The following is a 26,793-nucleotide window of genomic DNA, read 5'->3' on the forward strand; positions in this document are numbered from 1 at the left end:
ACATCTTCAACATGATGCTGTTATTGATTCCTGTCGTGAAAATGTAATCTGCCTTGATCTGCTCTGAGGCACCACAGTAGAGTGGACTTTAACCCTTAAACCCCCATATAGAGACTCAAACCTCAGCCAGAGCATCCGTACACACATGTGTATCTGTATCTGTGTGATTATGATGACAAAGGTTTTTGCATTCAGACTCCAGAGCTGACTACACAGTCAAATAAAGGGGCACTCCACCAAGTGAGTCCCCTTTTTCATCTGTCTGTCTCATAAATCGCCCCTTTTAATGAAAGTACAGTCAGTGAGTACAAATTGGTTGGTTGGTTGACAGGAAATTTAGATCGATAATCAGTAATTCATGGCAAACGACTGATTAATTTATCTGTCTTATATGATTATAACCTGAGTATCTCTTGGTTCTGCTGGGACAGAACAAGCAATTTGGAAGTAATCATCTCCAGCTTCCAGCGGCACTGTTTTGACAGTTTACAGACATTAATGACGAAGATTATTATTAACTGCCACCCTGCATTCAATCCAAATAGCCATATTAACCAGAAATCACGTGTGACATCATGATATCGGTGAACTCCGCAAAGCAGGCTCATGCTCCTCCGCCCATCAGTCTGGGTTGCTTCATACCACAGGGACCAGAAAATTAAGTGGAAGATGTAACGTTGGCGAATGACGCAGCAGACAGCTTGGATTTCACTCAAGTTTCAGCTCCAGACTTCATGTGAGTGCAGAAGAGTGTGCCGACTCTGCAGCAGGATTTCATCTGGGAGGCAAATCTGTGTGGTTTCTCTTACTGGATGTAGGACAGCCTCCTTTGTCGCAGTAATGATTTTTAATTTAGGCTGCTAAGACGGGGCTGTTTTTAAAAATACATCTTAGTGCAGGTTTAATTGTCTCACAGTGTTGAGGAGGAAATCACAAATTCAAGTCTGTCTGAATTAAATTATGCGAAACTTGTCAGAAAAAGTCAATGAAGCTGCAGCCGTGAGCCGCCTCAAGGCAGGATAAACACACACACACACACACACACACACACCCTCTTTGTGATGACTTTGGCACTGCTCCCTCCGCAGCTCCCTGAGATGGTAGTGATGTAATTAGTGTGAAAAGAGAAATTTCAGCTTTGAATTTGAGGTTTTCAAGGAAACAAACGCTATTGTTCGAGCTAATCCTGGTGACCATGCTGGTTAGGGAACATCAGCACTATGTTCACTCTCGGCTGTAAGCTTTTTTTGTAAGAAACTAGCAGCTTCCAGTATTTGGGACAAATCTACGACATATGCAATATATTAGTCGTATATATTGCCAGACAGTATAACATGTCATCGTCACAGGTGCCAGTTATACACTGGCAGCTCACCAGGTATTTGGCAATTTCGGTCAATTTTGCAGGTCAAGAGACAATTTAATGACAATTTTGGCGTCACTGATGATGATTTTACTCACCAGCTTTGTAGTTATTACACTAATAATAGTTCTCCATTGATTTTCAGCAGTCACCAGTCTCATAATATTGCAAACAAGTTGCCATTATTCTGCCAATGTTTCTGTTCTTTTATTTATTCATAGGTTGATCATTTCTCTTTTGGTTGCATCTGGTCTGACTGTTTGTTTGTTTTAGCTCGTGTTGTGATAAATATTACGGTGTATTGTACTGTACTGAGTTTGGGACGCCCTTGAAAACGAGATGATGCGTCTCGAGGGGTTTATCCTGATATAATTAGTTTCATGTACATTAACTGTGCTGCGGTCGCTGGAAAACATCACTGAGTTTTGAGAAGAATTGTCATGTTGCTTGTTTTGCCTGTAGCTATTTAAACTCTTATCCTAAATGTTCAACAAATACACGAGTGTCACTTTTTAGACAGCAGCTTTTCTCAGGTTTTCCTTTAAATATGTTTGAAGTGAGTGAGCAGAATGAACGAGGCAGCCCATAGTACTTTACCGCAACATCCAAATCTTTGTCAAGGTTTTCTTTCAGAAGCGTGTAGCTTGTTAGCTTGAGCTCCAGTTCTAACAGTTGTTCATAAATTTTCATGAACATTGTGTTTCTTTCAAAAAAAAAAAAGTTTCTAATTAAATCAATGAAATTTCTCATGCATGACAAATGAGACAAATGGGTGAGTTGTTTCCAAAACAGAACCCAGCTTTTTTTTTACGCCTAGAAGACTTTTTGTTTTGGCATCTTTACCAGCCGGCAAGCCTTTCGACAACTCTTTGTGTCTTGCTGGTTTCTGTGTCAGTCTCTGTCCGGTTCCACGTCTCCAGTGTAAACTGGGAGCAGGCAAACTGGGACGCTGTGACACATCACATCACAGCTTTAATGTGACCTGTCTCTCCCCGCCATCATCCCAGCACCCAGGCCCTCCTGTTCACTTACCCTGCCCCAGTAGGCCCAGTTTGCTGTGTGTGTGTGTGTGTGTCCGTGTGTATGTGTGTGTGTGTTGTGAGAACTCTCCTCCTGCCCCTCTGCAACCCCCGTCTCTCACAATTAAATCTGTCTGCGTCAGCACGATTGCAACAAGTCATCCGACAGAACCATGTGACCCGACACTCTCACACTCTCTCTCTCTCACACACACACACACACACACACACACAGAGTGGAGGGCTGAATACAGTTCAGAAACATTGCACTCATGGCATTCATTCTGTGGCTGACCTGTTTACTAACCACATTAGCAGGGAACAGTATACAGTGGAGTAGAACAGCCATTTGTAGCAGATAATCACTGATTTAACCAGTTTAACATCTTCAGTGAAGATAAAACTTACAGTACAGCTGCTCTTTAAACGATCATACAGACGTTTTTGCATGTTTAAACCCTTTAGCTAAAAGCAAAATACTTACTAGGGTTAAGTAGTGGGGGCGCAACAAGTCATCAGTGATGAAGTTGGCCTCGTATAATGTCACCGTTAGGCAACAGTTCAGAAGGCCAATCAAAGGTGGGGGTGGGGGAGACGATACGAATGACGCACAGGGTGTTGTTTGCTAGAAATGTCATCTGTTTCTTCCATTATAAAAAAAAAAATGCAGTGTGACTGTTAGCTGCAGTACACCTGCAGACTTGGCCTCTTAGCTAGCATCAGATGCTGTAGCACATTCATCACAGCAAACAGCCAGGCATGTTTACGGTACAGCATTAGTACAGATATCAGACAGGCCTCGAATGCACCACCAAATGTTCCCTGCGTTCCGCTGCATTCCTGTGTGGCCAGAACAATAAAAAACACACAAATATATAGCTAATGAGCTGAAGCTTGAAAGAAAATCACTGTTGTGTAGTTTTAAAGCACAGTGAGCTGGTTTAATGAACTGAGACCTCTCTGGCTGTTGAGTTAAAACAGATCCTGGCCTCCTCATAGCAGCTGGGTGACATCGACTGATTGTTATTTAGTACGAGACCAATACAATAGCACAAAGGTATTAATCTCACTTGAATCGGTGCACTTAGATTGTGTTCACTGTCAGTGTGACCCTGAATAAGGCCTGAGCTGAATAACCGAAAAGCTTTTTTATATTCTTTCACCGGGCACTGATATTTGTGGTAAACCTCACCCACGTGACAGCAAGTGGATAAAAACAAATACCACTAATGAATTGCAAATACCATTTTGACCATCAGGGTGGGGACAATGTGTCATTGTGCCTTTGGCTCTTTTGTCTTGAATGTTTTATTCACCATTCATTAAAGTGGCTGTTTCATAATACTTCATCTGCATTCACCCTCAGTTAAGAGGTACTGTAGACACACACATCCTTGTCTTTCACTAGCTGTAGAGGACACTACGTAATGCATTCCTTTCTATCCTTAAACTCAACTCTCAACGCTCAAACTTTGAAGCTGTGAGGACCAGATTGTCCTCACAATGCAGGAACGTCCTCACAACGATGGTTCAAAACCAACATAGTCCCCATGACTATACAAAGACATGCATACAAACACTCACTGGAGACAATGAAGTGACTGACATCTCTTGCAGAACTTCATTGCCCCAATGTAAACTCTCCTCTGCCTCCCCCAGTGCTGCCCTGATCACTTCATTACCCGGCCAAAAATGAAAATGCTTCCAAAGAAACCATGACAACAACTCCACAGAGCCTGCTGCTGCTGCTCCAAAAAAAGAGAGAAAGAGGAAGCAAGAGGCAGGCGTAAAATCTGTCTTCTTCTCCTCTTCTTGCTCTGTTTTGCATAATTTGTTTTTAGGGAGGATTAGTGCAAAAGAGTGGGGGTGGGGGGGGGAGTGCCATCGTAATTGTGATCATTTTGTACAATGGCACCTCACCCGAGAGCATCAACAAATACAGACATCAAAGAGAGAGAAGCTGGAGCAGGGCGGGGGCATGAGGGAGATGGAGAGGTTAGGATGGAGGGAAAGGGTTTGAAGAGGAGGAGAAAGGAGGCCACGAGGAAGCGGGAGTCGGCGTGTGGGGGGTTGGGGTGACGATGAAGCTGTAAGTGAAATTGCAGCGGTTTAAATTTAAATATCTCGCCCCGTCTGGTGCAAGCAACATCAAACGGAACCAGTTTTCAGCTGTTTTGGTGACATCAAACAAAACGAGGCAGCTTTTTATTCTTTTTTTTTTTTTTTTTTTTTTTTTTCGTAATTGTGATTTTCATACAGCTGAGAGCTTGTTGCAGTCATTTATTTTTATTTTTAAAGCTTTGTTCTGTTCTTTATTCGCCGCTTCCTTTGTCAGCTGACAATTGGCTTAAGACCAAGCAGAGAGCTTCCCCGGGCCGCAGAGCAAAACCAGAGTAATCCTGACTCAGAATAAAACATTATCTCTGGTTCAGTGTGTTGGCTCACTTTCCTGTTTTCATAGCTGTGCGCTCACTGTCTAACAGTCAGGCTTTGATTTACAGCCCATACTGTTATATTACACGGACTTCACTCTGTTTATTATCAACTCTATGGAGTGCCGGAGAGGTGGGATTTACCTGAGCTGGAAGAAGAGCAACGTATAACATGTCCGTCATAAAAAAAAAAACACATTCTTTTAAATATTTTTCTGCAGCTTTTGAAATATTCTGCTTTTCTGGGTTGGTAAAATCCACCAAACTGGCATTTAAGATGCGAGCAAACCATATTTTGCAAATTTTCACATATGAATACTCAATATTTTTTTGTATAAGGGACCAGTAACCTGAAATATTGTCAGTATGTTGTATGAAAAATGGAGTAATGTAATGTAATGTAATCTTATGGAAGTGCAGTTTTAAATACCCCAATCTACAGCCGCTATCCCAGCACACACAGTAGAATCCTCCATTAAGCCTCTATTGTACTGCTGCCTTTGATTCATTTCAGTTAACAAGCTACCTAATAACACTCTTGATTATACATTCTCCTTCCAGCATTCATCTTAGCGTCCAGAAGCTTCACTAGTTCATTCACACATGAGCGATGCTGCTGTGCTAATTAACCTGCACGTGTTACTCAGTATTGTACAATCAGAGAATTATAGAGAGAGCACAGGATGTGGGGGTGTTACTGAATGGGTAAAAAATGCTTGTTACCTGTAAAGGAATCTTCCTATACTGATAAAGCAAAGCATCCTCAGTCATTCATGTTTTAACCACAGCAAATCAGTGCATGTTAATCTGTAGGTTAGAAAAATCTGAGAGAAAAAAACTCTCTTAGCCGCATGAAACCCCTTAAAAACCAACATTAGATCAGCTCTTGAGTGCACGGTTGATGTTTGCATTCAGGTTAACCAACAGCATTTGTCAGCCTTCGTTTCAAAGGCTGCCATTCAGTAACGCTACTGTGCATCCGCTCTTCTATAAGCTGCACACGGCCTCTTGAAATATACATGCTGGCATGGCGATTGTCACATTAGCTTACATCCTCATGTATGCAGAATACCATACCAGCCAGCTGTTGCATTACAGGGAATATAATTTGGTCTCTCATGCAGTATATCATCTAATTATATGATCAGAAAGAATCAGTGCTCGTCTTTTCTATTAGTTACTGTAGAGAGCTAATTAGCTGTGATTATACAGGTCCCTCCTATGGTGCGGGAGGGGAGGGGAGGGGTGAGTGTGAGAGGGTGGAGGGCGGCTTGTTAACCTTTCTACGAGCAGAATGAGGCAGACTTGGCTTGGTGTAGCACAGAAGGAGAGGTGATTGTGTGTGTGTGTGTGTGTGTGTGTGCGTGTGCTTAAGTCTACATGGCCGAGCAGACGGAGCAGTAATAGCATTAGCTGATGCTCGCCTGACCGCCTGCAGGAACGATACAGTTGGTGAAGGACATTAATTAATACCGTCTCCGTCTTTATCTGTCTGTCTCTCACAAGCACACATAAAAAGCAATGCACATGAAAAGACAGACATAATTCTACCTGATAAATGATCAAAGTACACGCTGTAGTGCAAAGTGGATGGCTGCATCTCTGCACAAAGTTTAAGTCTATTAGCAAGCCCCCCTGGGGAGATGTTAGGGTGCAACACCCAAACTGGGGTGGGGGTCTCAGCGCCTCCTCACAAACAGACTCAGAGGGATCAGAGGGATAAAGTCTTCTGACTACTGCTGCTATTATACCCACAGCCATCAAACCATGAGGAGGAGGAGCAAAGGATGGGACAGAGGGAGGAGGACGTGGAAGAGGTGTAAATGTAGATAGAGACGAGGGAGGAGTGTGACCAACAGCCATGACCAAGAGGTTTAACTTTGGATGGTTTCCCAGACAAGCACATTAGGCAAAGCACAGCGGGTGTAAGAGCGTCCTCAAAAGCATTGAGATCAAGTAGGATCTCTGATACAAGCCCTCAGTTTTACTTAATATTTGACACGACATATTAAAACCTATTTCACTGATAGGACTGTATCACTTCCTGGATAGAAACCTCAAAACTGGAAGCTGTTTTTTGGAACTACAAAAACAACAGTGCATTAGTGAGCTCAGCAACTTTGCTTTTTCCTGTTTATCTTTGTCTTTGATCGACGTATCCACTCATAATGATGAGCTCTCTGTTGCATTTATGCCCGATGGCATAGAAGCATGAATAAATCTTAGCGTCCGATGCAAGTAAGATGTAGGTATGGAAATATAAGCAATGTAACATTTAAAAAATCTGAAAGTTGACCTTGGTTGTAATGAGCCAATATGGAACCATTCAGAAACTTTCATATGACCCTTCATATCTGTGCGTTGTAAATGAAACTACAGCCGCCTAGCTTGGTGCACAGACTGGAAGCTGGGAAATGGCTCACCTGGCCTTGACCCAAGAGGAAGAAATCCACGTAGCAGCATCTCTCAAACTCTCTCATTAACATGTTTTATTTAGTTTGTTTAATCCAAAACTGAAGCTTTCTTTTTTTCTTTTAATTTTTGGCTGGGAGCAGTGACTGTCTGGAGCTTTTATTGCTAAGCTAAGCTAAGCCAACTGTCTTGTGGCTGTAACTTCACAGTCAATGGATAAATATGAGAGTGATAAAGATGTTGAATAAGCGTGTTTCCCAAAATGTCAAACTGTTCCTAATTAACTAAAACTGGCAGCCGCCTTGCAAAGGAACCCAAATGGCACTGACCAAAGTCAAAGCACTGAGCAAAAACTGTTTGCCTTTTCCATCACATCTATTAAAAGCTTCCACTTTCAGTTTCCTATTGTTCTTGCAGCTTCTCCTGCTTCTTATTTATGCCATATAGTCCACACAGTCTCCACCTCCTTGTCTTTCAAGACGCTAGCAGCTGATGGCTAACAGCCTCTGACGGGGGAATTCATGCGGCTGCAACTTTTTCTCTGCAGTGTCCCTTAAACCATTTCATTTTGTCATGAATCTTTGATCTGAGGAGACCTTTTCAGAGATTGACTTCCCAAAGTATTAGACAAGATCCTCCGTCGCTATTTCCAGTGCGGCGCCCTGAACTCTCCCTCGTTATACGAGTGCAGGTGTCAGGCTGCGATAAATCCTCCGGAGGCCTACTTTACGTTTAAAAGTTTCCAGTTCTCAGAGGGATGTCCGTCCTTCCTCTCCTCCCTTTACCTCACTTTTTCTCTCTTCCTTCATCTACCCCCGTCCCCTCCTCTCCATCGCTCTTTAATACTATTTTCAGAGTAGCGGCGAGTTCCACTTTCGAGCAGTGGAGCGGATTCCTCAGCGCGTTGCCATGACAACGCTCCCATGGCTCCACGACACACTTTTTGCTCCTCTCCTTTCTGCTCCTTGTCATCTTATTAATTTTCTCCTTCCCTTGGTGCATTGTGGTCCCAGAAAGCCTTCAGATGACTAAAGTTGTGGAATCCAAATTCCAGATTCAACCCATTGAAATACATCATATTAAGACTTACAGTAACTTCAATTTTACAGGGTCTTAAATATTATGGTTGCTTGTTGCATGCAGTTTAATTTACTTCTCATTTAATGTGAAAAGTCTTTTAAATTTGATTTAAATGGCACCAAAAGTTTTCTGTCTTCCCACTCTAAGCTGCTTCACCTGCTCTTACTGTATGTGGCTTGATTTTAAAGATGACATGGTAAAGCTACTTCAGACGAAGTGATTTAGCAAGATCATGTTAATTGGAACAAAGGTCGATCTCTGTCTCCTTGATCCCGTGCATTTGGTACCATAACTTATGCAATTCAAATAGTTTAGGTAAATGCAGGTGACTGCTCTGAGGTGTTCTACCTCTCACCATATGCACTGTCAGCGTATAAATATGGCCCAATCCATCTGGAGGGGAAGACAACTGATTTTATATGTAAGACGCCCCAACAGAAAGGAGGTGTTGTGAAGATTAATAGGTTGTGCTCTCAATTTAATAATTCTGCTTAATAGCATGTTATATATTTGGCCTCCTCCCGTCTTCCAAAGGGCGACAAACGCATTCAGTCAGACATTTATGAAGTGCTCCATAACCCTGAATCTGTCTTTATGTCCTTATCATTAGGTTAAAGCGTTCTATAGTGAGAGTGTGAAGGGTTCATGCAAGACAAGACTAATGGCAACCCTGGTGATAAATTACGCTACATCAAGAGCGATGATCATTAAATCGTGTGGGCTGTCTTTTGACATTCACGGCCCCTCGTGCAAAGTCATCTTCTCACATCTTGGAGGTTGTGAAATACTGCAAGCTGATATTGGTCAGCTTGTGTTTCAGCGAGCGTTGGGCTGGGAACAGAAATTACATTTTTGTTATTACAGAGAGAGTTAAGTACTGGGAAAAAAAAAAGCTATTGTGTAGCGTTTCAAATATGAACGGTGCCCAACCCTTATCTTGGCACCAAATCTGGCATAGTCACCGTCTGGAAAGACATAAATGTTGCATAGTCTGGTTCTTCAATAAATATGAACTGTTTTTCTAATCCCACAGATATGAATCCATCCCATCTCATTCTTTACAATGCTGCCTCTCTATCCAAACACGTTTTAACTATCAGGATCACTGATCGACCCAGAGTTCATATTTTAAAGAGGACTAAGAAATGTAAGAGAGCTTGTGAAATCAAAATAAGACCAAATTTGATGGCTGGCTGTTAAATTGCAGGACACATGATAGTATTTTAGGTGTTTCTTTGAGTCCCCCTTTCTGGTCCTTTTGTCTCCATTGTCTTTATATCAGGGCTGTAGCACCCCAGGATGATGTCACTTTAGCCTGCAGCTGACCTGACAGGACTTGTGTGAGGAGAAAAGTGCCTGTGGGTGAAAGTCTGTCTGTCTGTGTGTGTGTGTGTGTGTGTGTGTGTGTCAGGGGGAGGGAGGATCCACATCATTTCATGCATGTAAACCTACATCACCAACCCAGACTAAGTGGCCTGCACCACTCGCACACAATCCCTGTTATGGTGCACTGAACCCACATCTCAGAGGTGGGGAATACCCACTCTGTGTTGGACACTGGGGAATCAGAGGAAGAGATATCCTCCCTTCGCTGATTTATTAATGAAACCTGGCTGAAATGGGGAGATGTAGGGCAAAATAATACAGAGGAATGTGGAAAAAAGTGGGGAGGGGGTGGACATATGAGACAAATGAGAGATGAGGAGGCGCCGATGGAGGATGAGGAGGGGCGTGTATGTATTATTAAAGAGCCGGTGATGTTAGATTATTTACAACAGCTGGATATAACGGGCAGATACTGCCGCACACGCTCGGCAGAGCTCGATCACACTCTTAAGACGGGCCGGCACGATCTGAGGTGGTTTGTGTAATTGAATGTCAGAAGCTGTTAGAGGGAGGAGGAGCGGGAGAGCGCACGAGAGAGACGTAAAGAGGACAAACTAGTCACTTTTTATTAAAGTTGGCATGTGTGGTTCAGTCTGGACAAACAAATTAAGGAACACGTGCACACACACACACACACAAAGACATTCGGTGCCTGATAAGAGTGTAAATCAGTTTGAGAATTGATGCTGCACGTGAATATTAGCGTGTCTAGCATGTTCACACAAGCGGGCAATAAATAAAGTGCGTTTTTGTTTACCTCCATTTCTCAGCTTCATTCCTCTCATCCAGGAAGTATTAATTGTGCCAATGATTATATTAGAAGCGTTGGAGAGTGTGAGAACGCCACGTTTCCAGAGCGCTGACCTGGGAACACACACACACACACACACCTCCCACATGCACATATGCACACTCTTCAACGTGCACAGTGAGAACAGACACATACACACACACACACACACACACACACACACACCAAGAAGCTGCATACACAGATGAACGTGCCACATGCACATACGCTCACACACACAGTCCTGGCCCAAAAATAACAAGCGTGTCCCACATAGAGAGTTCATTCGTAACTTAGAGGAGCCGAGTAGTTCCCTCTCACGTGTTCGGCCCTGTCTGTCTTCTTCTATACTTAATTTTCTGTGTGTGTGTCCGTCATGATAATTTGCTTCAAAGAGGAGGGTAAAATTACAGTCTACAGTTAATGTCCAATGATTTGATAATCACTTTCCACAAATTACATAACCTTTCTGTATTTCTATCATGGGAAGACCCATTCTTGAAGCAATCCCACTTCAACTCTCAAATATCAACCTAAAAAGTTGATACGATTCACATTTCTACTAAGTAGATGCACATTTGAGCCCAAAACTTCCATAGGTGAACCACAGAGTTGCACATTTCAACCAAAAAGCTACGCGGCTCGCACAAAAGTTGCACACGTCCACTCAAAAGAGGCCCTCGTTGTGAAGAGGAGGATGAAAATGAGCAGGTTCTGGAGCTTTTAGGGGAAGATGAAAGGTTCAGTTTGCCGGCTTCATCCTTCCGGCAAGTATTATTCGACAGGGTACGCTGCATTCTTTAAGGAGGAGGTCTTCTATGTAATGTATAAATGTGTAAAAGAATGATCTGTATATCTAGATCCTAGGGTTTTGACTAGATTACCTGCCAGTTTGTGACTTTTTCTAGTGTTTGTGGGTAGTGCTTTGGGACTGGGAACCAAGCACCACGCTTTTGTGGGTCATAAAAGCAAAACAATGCTAAAAGAGGCTAAAGGGCTCTGTGATTTTGGTGATACAATTATAGATATATACATAGACTCATTTACTGCAGTGTTAAAATTAGGAATCGGTGCAGGATTAAACGCTTTGTTAGCATCTGCGTTCTGCTTCTACTTCAATTAAGTTGTTGTTTGGTCTAATTTCCCATTTTGTGTCTATTCTTCTGCTTTTCTTTCACACAGCACAAGTGCGCCTGGCTCACATGATTTGATAAGCTGGTTCTATATGGAGCTGTTCCCTTGTGGCCACTCGCACACTGACACAGTCTTCTTTTTAGTGCACATTCTCTCTCTTCTCTCGCGCTGCCTTGTCATTAGTTCTGTCCCCCTCTCCCTCACTCCGTCTTTCTCTCATCTTCTAGCCCCTCACTTTTTCTCTCTTTGTCTCCCTCTCTGTCGCTCGTGGTTTCTCTGGCCACAGTTGCGGCTCGTTAGCACCATTTAGAAACTTCTTTCCGGCTCATTTGCCTCTTTGCTCGTCCCGGCCGCATTGACATTAAGCAGCGTGATGAGCGACTGCGCCCCACGGCGGACATGACACCTCCGTCTCCATCAGGACTCACAGCTGAGCACCAACCCATTTTTCCTCCGCGTTTTTCTTTCTTCTCTGTCGGTGGTGATCAGATCTATAATGTTGTTAATGTACTTATTTTTCCTGCAGGGAATTTAAATAATGAGCCACAACATGTTAATGAATTGGAGCGGAATTCATCCCAAGCAGCCCCAGACACAGTTTTGGCTATCTCACAGCTTATTCAGTGTGTTGTCATAAAACCATACAGGTAGCAGTGAACGACGGCTGATTCTTCACCGCAAACAAGTCATCTCTCCTTTCTCCCTGTTGTTTCCTCAGGAGTAGACCAGCATGCCGTTGGTGAAGAGGAACATTGAGCCCCGGCACCTTTGCCGTGGGGCGTTGCCAGATGGGGTGACCAGTGAACTGGAGTGTGTTACCAACAGCACCCTGGCAGCCATCATCAAACAGCTGGGCAGTCTGAGTGAGTATCCAGCGGTCAAGTCATGTGTCTCCTGAGCAGCTTAGTTAAAATCATATCCCGTGAGTGAACTGAAGGAGAAGGAGATGTTTCTCTTCAGACTCCTTGTCTGCGCTTACTGACATGTACCTCATCACACCAGCATTTGAATTACACTGCAGTTGCACTTCGCTGCAATTAAATCACAGCAATTTATGGATTCGCTTGTGTGGGCAAAGGAGATCGACACATTTGTTCGCATCAGGTTCAACTTTGGAAAATTTGATTCTCAACGTTGCACCATAGACCGAGAGCAAGCCATCTTGGCAGTGCTTACTTTGAAATGGGATGCAGAGGCGGAGTGCCGGGCACACTCAATCTGTCCTGAGCAATCAGATCCCGATGTTTCAGTACTTAGCAGTCACATCCACAACTAATGAATTCAGAGCCATGTTCTTGAACGCTACTAATTATGGCGTTTCAGTTTGCTGAGAGGAATGAGACCGCGTTAAGGGCAGCTATCACACTATCTATGTTTGATGGTGCCTGTTAAACAGAAAAAGGTGGACCCAAGGTGGATTTTTATTAAATCCAATAACGTGCGCATAAAACAAGTTGCCAGGATGCTCTCTGGCAGTTAAAGTTGACCTGCGGTAAAAACACAATCTGATGAGTCAGCACCCTGCAGTTCAGTATCCACTTGCATCATAATCAATGCGCCTCCCATAGTTCATTTTAAAGCCACGCACACACTCACAGCTGAAGTTTCTGTGTGTTGCAGCATAAGCCTACACCAGGAAGAGATCATTCAGCTGAAATGTGGACAAAAAGGGCTATTTAAATTTGACTAACAGTCAGAGGCTAAATCACATTCAGCGACAGCTCACTGTGAATGAGTGAGCGCTCTGCCTCTGCTCCATCTGTCGAGTCGTGGGCTGAGAGATAGAAAAGGAGAGACGAGAGATGGGCAGACATTTGTAGCAGGTGTGTGTGCATTTTATTTGGTTTTGAGGTGGCAGTGTTCTTGAGGAAGGCTGCATTAAATATCTGTACCTCTGCCACACACACACACACACACACACACACACCCGCGCTCTCACAGACAGAAAGGTCTTTAAGTATTCAGTTCAACAGGTGCACGGCGGGAGGCATCCTGTCCTGCTGGGACAGACGGAGGGAGGAGGAACGGCAACGCCTGACCTCCATCTCTGTGAATTTCTCATCTCATCCATCTCCTGTTTTATCCAGCTGTTTCTACCATTCTTTGCTTTTTTAGTTGGGCTGCTTGTATAAGTCGTAATGTGTCTGAGCCTTTATCCCTGCTGCCCAACGTGCCCAAGAGAACAGTCTCCAGTGTTGTTTCCCAATATAAGTCATTATTTTGAACAGACGGCTGTTGGACCACTTACATCACTCACACTGTTGTTGAACAGTAGAAATTGTTACATATAAAAAATATGAATTGAAAAATATGGCTATTTTAACTAATAGACATGACCAGAAGACTTTCCCACTTGATTACTTTACATTAAAGTTATTTTTTTTTGTTTTGTAACTTATTCGCTACAACATGAGAGGTGTCACTGCTGTTTTAACTCTGAGTGCATATTAAAGATCAGAGATGCAGAGCTCAGCTGTGTGAATGCACTCTGCTAACTTTCCCGGGATGAAAGAATATCTTCAAGCCACAATATCAGACCTCGCCACGTGTGTCTGCCTCTGTGTCCGTCCAGGTCGTCATGCGGAGGACATCTTTGGAGAGCTGTTCAATGAAGCCAACAGCTTCTACCTGAGGATGAGCAGCCTGCAGGAGAGAGTGGATCAGCTGGCCGTGAAAGTCACCCAGCTCGACTCCACCGTGGAGGAAGGTAGGGACGGCGTGTGTGTGTGTGTGTGTGCACGCTTCACAAGTTTCATTGGGTACCTCTTTGTCTATGGTACCTGATGGGCAGAGTCTCTCACATGGGCAAAGACAAAGAGGACGTGGGTATTTGAGTGTGTACCTGTGTGTGTGCATCTGTGTGTGAGACCCTTTTTAAAGGTCATTTGTCCCAGAGGATCACAATGAGTGCTGTCCAAGCACTGAGGTGTGTGTGTTGTGTTTCTATTGTGTTTTGGATCATTGCATGTTTTGTGGTTAGAGAGGGCTTGTTTGGTTCTCCCAAAGATAGCTGTACAAGTACACACACACACACACACACACACACACAGGCAGTGGTTTAGGTTAAGGTTAGGGTAAGAGACTGGGGAATGCATTATGTCAAGAGTACTCCGATCCTTTACCTAAGTGAGGTAAAAGCAGCAGTACCATGGTCCTGCATTCAAAATCCCACTTTGGTAAAAGTACAAGTGGCAGCAAAGTGTATTTAAAGTGTCAAAATAAAAGCACTCATGCAGAATGGCCCATTTCAGACACCTGAATCAAGCAAATAGGGGTGTGTTGGAGCAGGGACACATGTAAAATATGTGTGGCAGTGTGCCCCCAGGATTAGTAGTAGGAAACACTGTGTAAACGCTATGTATAATATCATAGGACAATAATTATTGATGCCTTCTTGTGTAAGCATCGCTAATGTTGCAGCTGGTAATTTAATTTAACAGTTCATTTGAAGTACTATATATACTGCAGGGTAGCTTAATCCATCATAATCATAATTAAACTGAAAGTATTTTGTATTAATGAATTAGTTCTATCAGCAGCGTAGCCAACTAGGTAACAAAAGCCATCAAACAAAATTCATTTATGTCAAAATTTCCATGACATGGAAATAAGCAAGTAAAGTACATGTTCATAATTTTGTGTGTGTGTGTGTGCAGATGTGAGTCCCCTCAGACTGGCCTACGGTATTTTAATTGCAATGCTGATGATTCATTGATTAAATGTCCCTGCAACTCATATTACTGTGTGTGTGTGTGTGAACAACCTGTTCCACTTCCTTTGTTTGGTGTCTATCACTGTATCACTCCATCATTTCATATCCAATTTAGAATCCAAATCAGAAAACCAATAACAGACTGTTTTTTTTTTTTTTGTTTTGATCTTGTTCTGAAGTTAAAAATCGAACATGAGAAAATGGGATATTTGTTCTCTTTGATTTTGTCATTTACCGTTTCCAATTTGTTGTGACCGTGAAGTTATTGACTATTCTCTCCTGCACAGGAGGTCTTTTTCCTCGTAGATCTTGGTAGCGCTGTAACCCCGTTAGCCTCCTTGACTGAGCGTCCTGTCAACCAGCCAGTTCAGCTATCAGTCAGCTAGCGATTACACAAGGCTTTTCCTCTAGTAGTAGTTTCTGAATGATAATCCATAGCTAACCCAAATGAGTACTGGGCTATAACACAACATAGCCTGGCTACGTGTCAGTGTCACTGAAGTAGTGGAAAATAAACAATAATACAGTGGTTCATAGCGATTACTACCATACTTTTATGTGTCTGCATAATCAAACACGCCACATCTGTAGTAGCTGCTCAGGATGATGCTAAGTAGCTAGCTAACGTTAATCAAACTGATTTACGTCCATTGTGGTAGCTGCAGTCGTCTGATGTGGGGTTAAAGATGGGAGACGAAACATGTGTTTGTCTGTTTTGTATTTTTTTTTCTATTTTGTTCCAGTATCACATTTCTAAACTGATGTCACCGCCGTTCTCTCAGGCCTGTTTTCGACAGACCACACTGTTCCTGGATCCTAAGGGGTCCTCGTCGCATTAAGAGGCTCACGGCGACGCTCACTTTCCTTTCTCTGTAACTTCACGGTCAGAACAAATCGGAAACGTTAACAGCCAAACTCAAAGACAACAAATATCCCAGATTCTCATGTTCTGTTTTTTAACTCCAGAGCAAAATCAAGACAACAAAAGAACAGCCTGTTATTTGGATGAAATGGTACATGGATAGATGTCTGCTTGTTTTATCCTCATGTCACTTATCTCAGTATCCATGTGTGTATGTGTCTGCGTACCATCAGAGTGTGTTCAGTGAACAGAAAGACACACACACACACACACACACACACACACACACACACACACACACACACACACACAGAGAAACACGCTTGTGGATTCATTTCTAAAAGGCACTGAAGTCATTTGCTGTGTGTGTGTGTGACAATGATAATCTCCATCATCAAGCTTTTCAACAACTCTGAAGGTCACTTCTCTTAATGCAGTAATTGATAGGCCCACACACACACACACCCACACACACACACACACACAGACTGGGCTGTGATGATCCAGTCGGTGCTGGCAGGAGGGTTTCAGAGCTGAATACGGTGGCCCTGGAGGCTCAAAGTGAACTTTAAAGTAAGATGTGAGAAACCTCCAGTCTGGTGCTCTTTTCCCTCTCACTCCCTTTTCAGTCTTTATTTTATTTTATTTTTACCTCACACCCTTTCTTTTTCTCCACCTTTCTTCCTGCCTGTCCTCATTTGCTTTCTGTGTCCTTTTCTTTTTTTATTCCTCTTCTATCAGTTTGCTTCTTTTACTTCCTTTTCCTCTCTTCTTTGTATAACACATTGCACCTTTTTTATTTCCTTCTCTCTATCTGTCTTCCATCCATTCCTCTTTATATCATCCTCACATCTCTCCCTCCTTCCCTCCATCTTATTTTCCACCATTCTCTGTATTTTTACTCTTTTCTTTCCATTTCTGTCCCATATCTCCTCCCCTCTCCTTCCCTTTTCTTTCTTTTTCCCTTTTCTATTTCTTTCGCTGTTTCTCTTTCTCCCTCCCTTTCTCTCCCTCCAGCTGCTGTTTCTTTTCTTCCGTGGTTTCCCTCCTCTCCCTGCTATCTCTCTCCTCCTTTCTCTCTCTCCTTCCTCCCTCTCTCCCCGCTGATAGTGCCTAGTCATTCTGCAGCACGGCTCAGACAGAGAGTCAGAACTGAAGCACAGACGAGGATGAAAAGGAAAAGCTCAGCAGTCCGCTTTCTTATCCTCCTCTTCCTCCGCCTCCTCTCTTCATCTCCCACTCCTTCTCCTCCTCCCCCGCTCACACTCTTTCATCTCCTCTCTCCTCCTCTGTACATCTCCGTATCTCTCCTTCCTACACACAAGCGCACTCGTCTGTCCTTCATCTCCCACCACACATTCACTCTGTCACTGTTACTGTTACTCTCATTTCGCATTTCAGTCAAATCTTCTCACTTGTTCGTCCTTCCTTCCTCTTTCTCATCCCTCACTCCCTCCTCTTCTTCCTTTTTTCTCTTTTTTTTCATCTAAACTGGCGGACATGAAAGAAAGGAAGGAAGGAAGAGAGAATGAATACGCACAGGAAGGAAGGAAGGAAGGAAGGGGAAAAAGGAGGGAGGAAAGGATGGTGGGGACAATGAGAGGAAGAATAAGGGAAAGAGGATAAAAGAAAGGAAGAAACAAAGAAAGGGAAGGACGATGAAAGGGGAAGGAAGGAAGGAAAGAGAAGAAGGTCCATCTTATCAAGTCAGGTGTGACTATTTGAGTCCTAAAAAGCATATTTTCATTCATCTCTCTAAGTAATGAAATGTCGACCCGTTTCCAGCAGAAATCAACTTGCAGTGTGATAAGTTGGAATCACACAACAGAAGAAAAACTAAACGTGATGTTAATGATGAAACGACCTGATTTGCATGAGAAACAGTTCATATCCAAGTACTTTACATTCCCAGAGCCTCAGCAGTAAGCACTTATCTCACTGCTGGCCGAGTTGCATCTCTGCTAACTGCTGCTTTTTTAAAATGCAGATTCACGCGAACTCTTTTGAATGTGCAGCTCTACAGCAGGAAGACTAACACGCAGCTGACCCCTGAAAAACACTCTGAGCAACACCACGCCCCGTGTGTCAAACCTTTAGTAGCACTTATATCAAGGAGCTCGTTAAAAGGCTTCTGTTAGCTAATGAACCTCCTCCTTTCTTGGATAGTTACCAGCAATAATCGACATATCTGCTCACACGTTAGTGTGCCGGATGAATGTTAAAATGAGACAGATGAGAGACAGGCGACAAGGAGCTGGAGAGGATGGAGAGATGGAGCGCGTGGATGGTTAGAAAGAGAGAGAGAGAGAGAGAGAGAGAGAGTGTTAAAAAAAAGAGAGGAAGAGCTTGAGGTCTCTTTGAAGATGTGTCTGAATGAAAGTTGCATTAGCTGCTAGTTTTGTGGATTATTCATTTGGCCGCAGGGACAGAAGCTTAGGAAGGAATGATCAAACACCGAGCAGACAGGAGTGTGCTCTGACTGCAGAATCTGCACACACACACACACACACACACACACACACACACACAGGCACAGGGATCAAACAGCCAATCGCTCTTTAGTTTTTCAGGAATAAGTCTTTGCAGTCAGAGGTTAAACCTGACACACTCCCCCTCTCTCTGACATCGTTAATAAAGCTGTTGGTTAGACGTACAATGGAGATGGTCCAGTAGATCACTGGTAGGAACATATGCCACAGTGACACACTTTAACCTTTTTATATACTGACCCAATGTACACTGAACCTGCCTGTGTGTGTGTGTGTGTGTGTGTGTGTGTGTGTGGGGCCATCTGGTAGATCCTGGATAGCATTGCAGCACTGTAGCATTAAATCTCCTCTGGGGTTAAGGGATTGACACATATCCATGCAGTGTTTTCTCTGTCTCTCACTCTCCTTTTCTGTCTCACTCTCTCACACACACACACACACACACACACACACATATATATTTACTGGCTCTTGTTCGTCAGATCATATTATCATACATTCCTACACACTGCATAGCACAAAGCATCTGTATCGCTCTTGTACATCCACACATGCCATAAGCACATACGTCTCTTGCTGCTGCAGTGTGTGTGTGTGTGTGTGTGTGTGTATTTAAAAGCGAAAGATGCTTGTTAAGCTGGCGCAACAAGCTCTAAGACTAATCTCTCCCTGCTGGCCTATTATCACCTTCTGTGTGTGTTTGTGTGTGTGTGCATATGTATGTGCTCCCGTCAGCGAGTCTGCTGCATGTTCCTCGTCTGCATTACCGGTTAGTCTACAAGCATTAACGGCGTCTGTTATCGCGGGGACTCACAAGCACACAGCTCATTCTCATGCTTTCATTTTTCCCAAACAATCCAGTCAAAGGCGTATGTTAAAGGAAACATCCACTAATTCTGTCACACGGTATCTCCTGAACCTCTGCTTCTGTAAGTAAACCAGAAGGTCTCGGTCTGCGTTTCAGCAGCGAACCACCATCCTGTTCTGTGCGACTCCATCTACTAAAACTGCAAAAATTTCATTTCCCACCTTTGCTTGTTGAAAGAAGACAAAGGAAACACAGAACCGTGCGTGCTGAGTTTATTACATTGGAGACCTGCACAAATTAATAACACAGTACAATAAAACAAGCATTGACACAAGAATTGTTTCCCCTATGAGGAAACACATCTTCTGGTATTTAAGCGCAGGAACATTTTTACAGCCTGATTGTCTGTAATGTTATTACTGAAATATCCTAATTAAAGCCACATTCAAAATCACTAACTGGAGCCAAATTGGAACACACAATTCTATAAACTCTACTAAAAAAAGTCCAGAAATGCAAGTTCTGTTTTTTCTTTGACTAATTTCTCAAGACTGAAGCCGACTGTGGTGGTGTCAAAGCGCACGGACGAGAAATCGTGTTCACACAATTCACACAAATCCTGCCTTAATTCATGAGTGTATTTTGCACATCTGAGAGCACAGAGCAGAGGACGGTGCTGCACACACGGGATTTACCCGCTAAGCCGACACTCGAAGAGTTAAAGCAGCTGTTTTTCAGGGATTAAGTCGTCAAATACTGTTAACGATCCACAGCAAATTGTTGACCTAATTGTCAAGTTGTTTACTGTACCGCTCACTAAATCCTCATGTTTTTTTTGTCCCCCCTCCAGTCTCCCTGCAGGATATTAACATGAGGAAGGCCTTTAAGAGCAGCACCATCCAGGATCAGCAGGTGGTGTCGAGGACCTCCGTCCCCAACCCTGTGGTGGAGATGTACCATCGCTGTGACAAACCTCCTCCGCTCAACATTCTCAGCCCCTATCGGTCAGCTGTTTAGCTTCACTCTGTTATTCTGGTAGTTTAAGAGTCTTGCAAATGCAAACCACACAAAGATGTAATTGCAGCACATACAGCATTTTGCCATCAATCCCCTGAATTGAAATTGCTGACAGGATTGGCAGCCTCTTCAGGTTTGCCTGTCTTGGCATCGAATCTGATGGACTAAAAGCACGAAGCAGGAGGAGGAGAATGCTTTTCTTCTATAGCGAGCAGAGCTGAGAGCATCGCTCCAGTGAAGAGAACCTCAAAGAAAAAACATCACTTTCTTCAAATTGTGGTGACCAAATAAGTTAAAATTACCCAGAACGTACATGGAAGTTGATTTTATACCTTCCAGGCAGCAACTGGCAGGAATCACCCAAGCAGTTTGAGTCATTTCAAACAATTTTGAGTTTTATTGTAAGATGATAATTGTTGTTTTATCCCGGTCAAACTAGTGAGTCAGTTACGTTTAGGCCAGAGTATGGACAGAAGGCCTCATCAACATGTTTCAGCTGCCAGTAGAATAAAGGCTAGCGACAGTAGGTGGAGTTAAGCTCTCTGTTGCTCCCACTTCTTCTTAATTATTCATCATCCTTCATAAGTAATGACAAGCTGGTTGCTATTCTAAATTGTTCTCTGCCAGGATCCCAACAAACCTCCCACTTTCAACACAACCCCTGTGGTGAATTAATTAGTATAATTACTATATTGACTCTGGTGCACACATTAGTTAAGTATGTGGGCCCATTAGATTAGTATTGGGCATTTCATTGGATCTGCTCCATTTTCTTCCCATCTTGCCTCCAAATCGAATCCTACCTACCCCCCCCCACCTCTCTGCTTCCCATGAATCCATGAATGTTTTCCTGCTCGTTTCTTTACCGCCTGCCTCTCCACTCCGCCACGCAGGGATGACAAGAAGGACGCCCTGAAGTTCTACACTGACCCCTCTTACTTCTTCAACCTGTGGAAGGAAAAGATGCTGCAGGCCACCGAAGACAAACGCAAGGAGAAGAGACGGCAGAAGGTATGGGGGGGGGTGTGTGTGTGTGTTTTTGTACACATGCTGTGAGCTGGATGTGTGTGTGCGAGGTGAGTGTGCCAGAACAGTAAATAAAATTCATCTCCTGCTTTAATTTTGCTAATCTGTTTTTTTTTTTCTGCCTAGTTGTGTGTTTTTTTTTTTAATGCTGTTATTTCATTTTATGCATTCCTATCTTACTGTACTCGCCATTTAGCTTTGCTTTGTTGTGTAATTGGTTATTGATACAGCAGCAGTTGGGCAGGCTCATTATCCAAATTACAGTGCAGACAAATAAAGGGCCAAATGGGAATACAACTTTAGACAGTTAATATGTTACGCCACATAAATGGAATGAGCCGCAGGACAGATGTGTTGTAAAAGGCCTTTACACCAAGAGGCCCTGTAGGAGGTGAGTAATAGTGTGTGTGCTCAAGTAGCATGATGGTAAATTTATTCACTATCGTAACATTTTATTCATAGTTTTTAAGGTCTTGAGATATAATTAGAACCAAATGAGGTGATGTATGTGAACACTTTGTGCTTATACTGTGTGCACATACGCATCAGTAGCTCTGTGATATAGAGACAATTAGGAGTCCGAATTATTACGAATGAGTTCTTTTTATTTCACAAGTGTTTAGACCAGTGTGACCAGTGTGGATAGTAAACTGTAAACTCTTTGGATGCTACAGGAAACAAAGTGCACGGATGATAAGTAAATACATAGACGACATGTAGCAGCAGGAGGGTTGACTGATCGGCAGGGAGTTTCTTCAGTCCGGAGGGGAAACGATGCTAACTTTTTTGGTTTTTGTATTCTTTAGTTTTGATCATCCTGTCTTTTCCAGTGAGCGACTGCTCAGAGGAGTTTCACTCAGGATTGTTTTGACAGCCTAATTGACATTAGAGAATCATATAGTTAAGAGTTCATGTCAGCAGTATTCCCCTTTGAGTCAAAGCCACTTTAAAATGCTGCACTTCTTTCCGTCTCTCTCTCTCCGCCATCATTTTATAAACCCCTGAACAATTGCTGCTGTATGTTTTTGCTGCACTTTGCCAATATTTCTGTTCAATTTAATGCTGCTCACATTTTTCTGTTCCCTCCCTTCAACCTGGAAACTTGGCAGAATAAAAACCCCTTCAGAATAAAAGTAGTTTAAGACTAAATAACAGGTTGGAATAACAAGGGAAGCTGCAGGAGGATGGCTCATCTCCTTCTCTACACTTTTTCCTCCTCCTCATCTTCCTCCTCCTTTTTTCTAATTAATCTGCGGCGCCACTTCGCCTTCCAAGACACACACACCCCCGCCCTTCCTCCTCCTCCTCCTCCTCTTCCTCCTCTGCTCAGTCTAACGCACCAGCTTGTCTTTCTCCCATGTTTCCATAGGGCTGTCCGGCCCACCCTGACAGGCCCCACTCCAGACAGGCCCCACCCAGGAGCCCCCTGTCCATCTCTGTAAGACAACCCCGACCCCTAACCTGCCCTCCCCCACTTTACCTCAGCACACCCCACTAACACACATTACACATTCACCCATTATAGAGGACGTACGAACTCAGGTAAGACACAGAGAAGAGACACACACTCACACACACACACACACACACACACACACACACACACACACACACACACACACACACACACACACACACACACACACCTTCCCTCCTGTTTGTGTCCGTGTGTCATGTTGCGTTCGCTCTCCACCTCACCCTCTCTCTCTAAACCCTCTGTGTTTGGTTTGGTTTGGTTCCTGTCTTGTGGTCCTGGACGTTTTGGCTCTGTTGTCCATGGTCTTGTAGTGTGTGTTGGTGTGCCTAACAGTGATGAGTAGGCTAGTGTGTGTGTGTGTGTGTGTGTGTGTGGTTGGCGCGGTGTGTATTTACCCCGTGGTGAAGGAGCTTGATGGGGTCCTGTTCTCTTCCTTTGCCTTAGAGAAACCAGTAACCAGTGACTAAGTTTCTCTCCACTCTTCTGTCTATCTGTCTGCCTCTGTCTCTGTTATTAGGAGCAGCAGAAGCAGGTTGAGGATCCAGGCAGAGAGGTGAAGAAGGTCAGTTGGGATTTACTCTACAAAGAAAAGAAGAAAAGTGCAAATCGCCCCAAATGAGCCCAAAGAAGCTTCGTCTTTTAAGAGCTTTTGTACTTTTGGCTCTAAATCACTTCTTCCTTACTAATGAAAGACAGTTTTCAGATGACGAAATGATGCTCTCGGATACATTTCACCAACTGTCAGGCTTAACAAAGCACCACACCTCATTTTACTCCTGCTGTACACACTGGTGCTGCACATTCGCTAATAGCACACTGTGTGCATGTACATGCCTCACCAGTGCACCAGTACGCATCAGCAGACACAAATGTGACGCAGGTATTAAGAGAGTCACCGGTGAATTTAGTGAACTCAGCTTTTTCAACTGAGGTGCAGAGACCATTACCAATACGAGCACACTTAATCACTCCACAACTATCTTCAATAAAAGTAGATTAAAGTAATTCACTAAAGTCAAGACAGAGGGACATTAACACGGTCCCTGATGGGGTGTTAGAGAGGCACAGCTTTGCCACTTCTCCAGACTTCAAAGTGACACAGCAGCATGAAGCATAGTAGGTGGCCTCTGATGTCCGTCTTGCAGCCTGAGCTTTAACACCATCGCTGTCGTCATTCATTATGTCAGAGATGTGATTCATAGAGGAAAAAAAAACAAAGTTGCCGTCACGTGTGTTGTTAAAAAATATGCACCTTTCCTCTGTTTAATCTTTTGAAGGTGCGTAAGGCTCGCAACCGGCGCCAGGAGTGGAACGTCCTGGCCTACGATAAAGAGTTCAGACCAGACGCCAGACTCACACCCTCCCCTTATCATGGCATGTCCTCGGAGGGCTCCCTGTCCCCCGACAGCAGGTAAACACACACACTCGAGCTCGTCCCTGTATGCGTGAGGTTTTCCTCAAGAGTCCCGTTGCCTCGTCACCATCTAGGCCAACGAGTGCACTTTTTATGTGTCTCCACAGCCACGGGGACAGCGATACATTAGTGGTTTACTGGGAATACATGTGCACTCACAGTTTATAGTGTGCAAGTATTGTGACACAATCACAAACACATTTAAGCCCAAACCTGGAAAGCAAGAGAGAGATTTAAACAGCACCAACCTGCCTGCTGCATTGTTTAAAGCTCTTTGCTGCCCTCTTCTGGAGAAGGTACTTCAGAGCACATGAATTTGTATTTTTCCAATCTTTATAAGAAGAGATCGGATAAAAGGGGATTTTGGATCTCTGCAGCGGCAAAACAGGGATTTCGCAATGAATGAGGAATCTAACAAAGTAGTGATATCCATAAAGAAGAGGATTTAAAATCCGTTACCGTAGAGATGAAGCCTACATTATGCTGCCTTGAAAACCTTTTTACTTACACGTCTTTCAACTGACAACCCTCCTAACAGGTCAATGGCATCCGACTCCTACCCAGCCAGCCCCAACCACCCCTCCAACCAGGCCCCCAGCGCCGTCCACGCCACCGACCACCACGCCAGGGACCACCTCAGCGCCGCGGCCCAGACCCAGTCACTGGACCGGGGCCTCAGGCCGGCCAACCAGCCTCCGGGACCTGGAGGGCCCCCGGCGGGGCGACATGCAGCCTCCCTGGGCAGGACCCCGTCAGGACACGGGGTCCAGGCTGGTGGAGATCCAACGGTTAACGGGCCGAGGCAGCAGTCAGTTAAGGAGTACCGGGCCGGGCACGGGTACGTTTCTCTTCTTCTTCTTCTTTGTTTATGGGACGGTAGAAATCACTTCTCTGTAGCTGTTAACCCCCCAAATCATCTTCTCCTCACTCCTTCTCCCCCACCAGCGGCCAGCCCTCCACCATCCCAGAGTACTATATCCCACCCGCACCTCCCCCTCCTCCCCCGACCATCCCCTCCGCCCAGACGGCCTTCGACTCCACCACGGCCCCGCCCTCCGCCGCCGGCTCTGCTGTCCCCCCCACCTCCTCCGCCCTCTCCCGTCCCTACTCCCCCTCCCCTCCTCCTCCCCCGGCCAACTACGTGCCCTCCCCCGCCCACCCCCCCTCAGGAGCGCCCCCTGCCGCTCCCCCACCTCCTCCACCTGGAGGCCCCACAGGCCTCCAAGCTCACCCTTCGCCACCGCACGCCGCCGTCGGCCAGTCAGCCGGGGAGGCGGCTCCAGCGGCGAGGAAGTCCACCATGCTGGGGATGATCCCGATGAGCGACGCCCGCTCCGACCTGCTGGCCGCCATTCGTAGAGGTAAGTGTGTCATTCTGAAGTTATTCTGGTTGATCTTTATTACTGTGCCTCTTTAGTATTAGAAGTAAGAAATAGTTAAATTAGAGATTAGTGACTACTGACCAGCAGCCGTTACTGAAAAATAGTTTAGGAATTGTAGGATAGAAGTAAGTGATTGTGATTAAAATCCAGATTATTGCGTGTTTTCTATAAATTCTTAATATAAATGATTCACTGAAGAATCTTAAACACCCAAAGTTTTTGGGGATTTAACTTTACTGACTTAAGAGGAGTTTACCCTCCCTTGAAGTAAAATGAAAAGAAACTCATCAAACATAAGTCGATTGTTTCAAAGGCTGAATTTGAAAATCTTTCATTAAAGTTTCTCATTAAAATTCTGTCACAAAACACCTGCAAATGCAATTAAAGTAAGAAACGGCTAAAACCTTCTAAAAACACAAACCACACAATGACCACAACACCTGACCGTCGGTAGTGAGCTGTTGCCAGGGACTGCTGAATTTCTAGTCAAGCCCCTGCTCCCTCCCTCCCTCCCTCCCTCCCTCCCTCCCTGCATCCTCCCTTCCTCCCCTCCAGGTATCCAGCTGAGGAAGGTGCAGGAGCAGCGGGAGCAGGAGGCGAAGAGGGAGCCCGTCGGCAACGACGTGGCCACCATCTTGTCGCGCCGCATCGCTGTGGAGTACAGCGAGTCCGACGACGACTCCGAGCTCGACGAGAACGAGTGGTCCGACTAAAAAAAAAAAATGTTTAAGAAGAGCGAGAGAGAAAGACGGGGGCTCGGTGGGTGGTGATAAGAGGGAACAGGTGGAGAAACATTGAGGCGATGAGGTGGAAGTGAAGGGGTTTGGTCACTTTTGATGAAAAAATGAATAGGATTCAATCATACATACATTCATACACATACATAGATCCCCTGTCGCAGCCTCTTTGAACATTTAGCATCAACATCAACAGGTTGCTTGGTTGCCCCTGACGACGCCTATTCTTGAACCGAAGCCCTGGAGCCTCTAA

The 26,793-nt window shown here is 44.3% G+C and overlaps 1 protein-coding gene across 1 annotated transcript; it reads left to right on the forward strand.

Annotated features, from left to right (window-relative positions):
• The first annotated feature begins 12,346 nt into the window (after positions 1–12,346).
• On the forward strand, positions 12,347–26,516 carry LOC139222872 (actin-binding protein WASF3). Its single transcript, XM_070854767.1, has 10 exons — positions 12,347–12,479; positions 14,189–14,323; positions 20,338–20,491; positions 21,398–21,515; positions 22,900–22,968; positions 23,525–23,569; positions 24,285–24,418; positions 24,960–25,259; positions 25,367–25,782; positions 26,359–26,516. The coding sequence occupies exons 1-10, from the start codon at positions 12,347–12,349 to the stop codon at positions 26,514–26,516; spliced, it is 1,662 nt and encodes a 553-aa protein (XP_070710868.1).
• The last annotated feature ends 277 nt before the right edge of the window (positions 26,517–26,793 follow it).

Source organism: Pempheris klunzingeri, chromosome 23 (assembly GCF_042242105.1).
Source record: "Pempheris klunzingeri isolate RE-2024b chromosome 23, fPemKlu1.hap1, whole genome shotgun sequence".
Taxonomy (NCBI): domain Eukaryota; kingdom Metazoa; phylum Chordata; class Actinopteri; order Acropomatiformes; family Pempheridae; genus Pempheris; species Pempheris klunzingeri.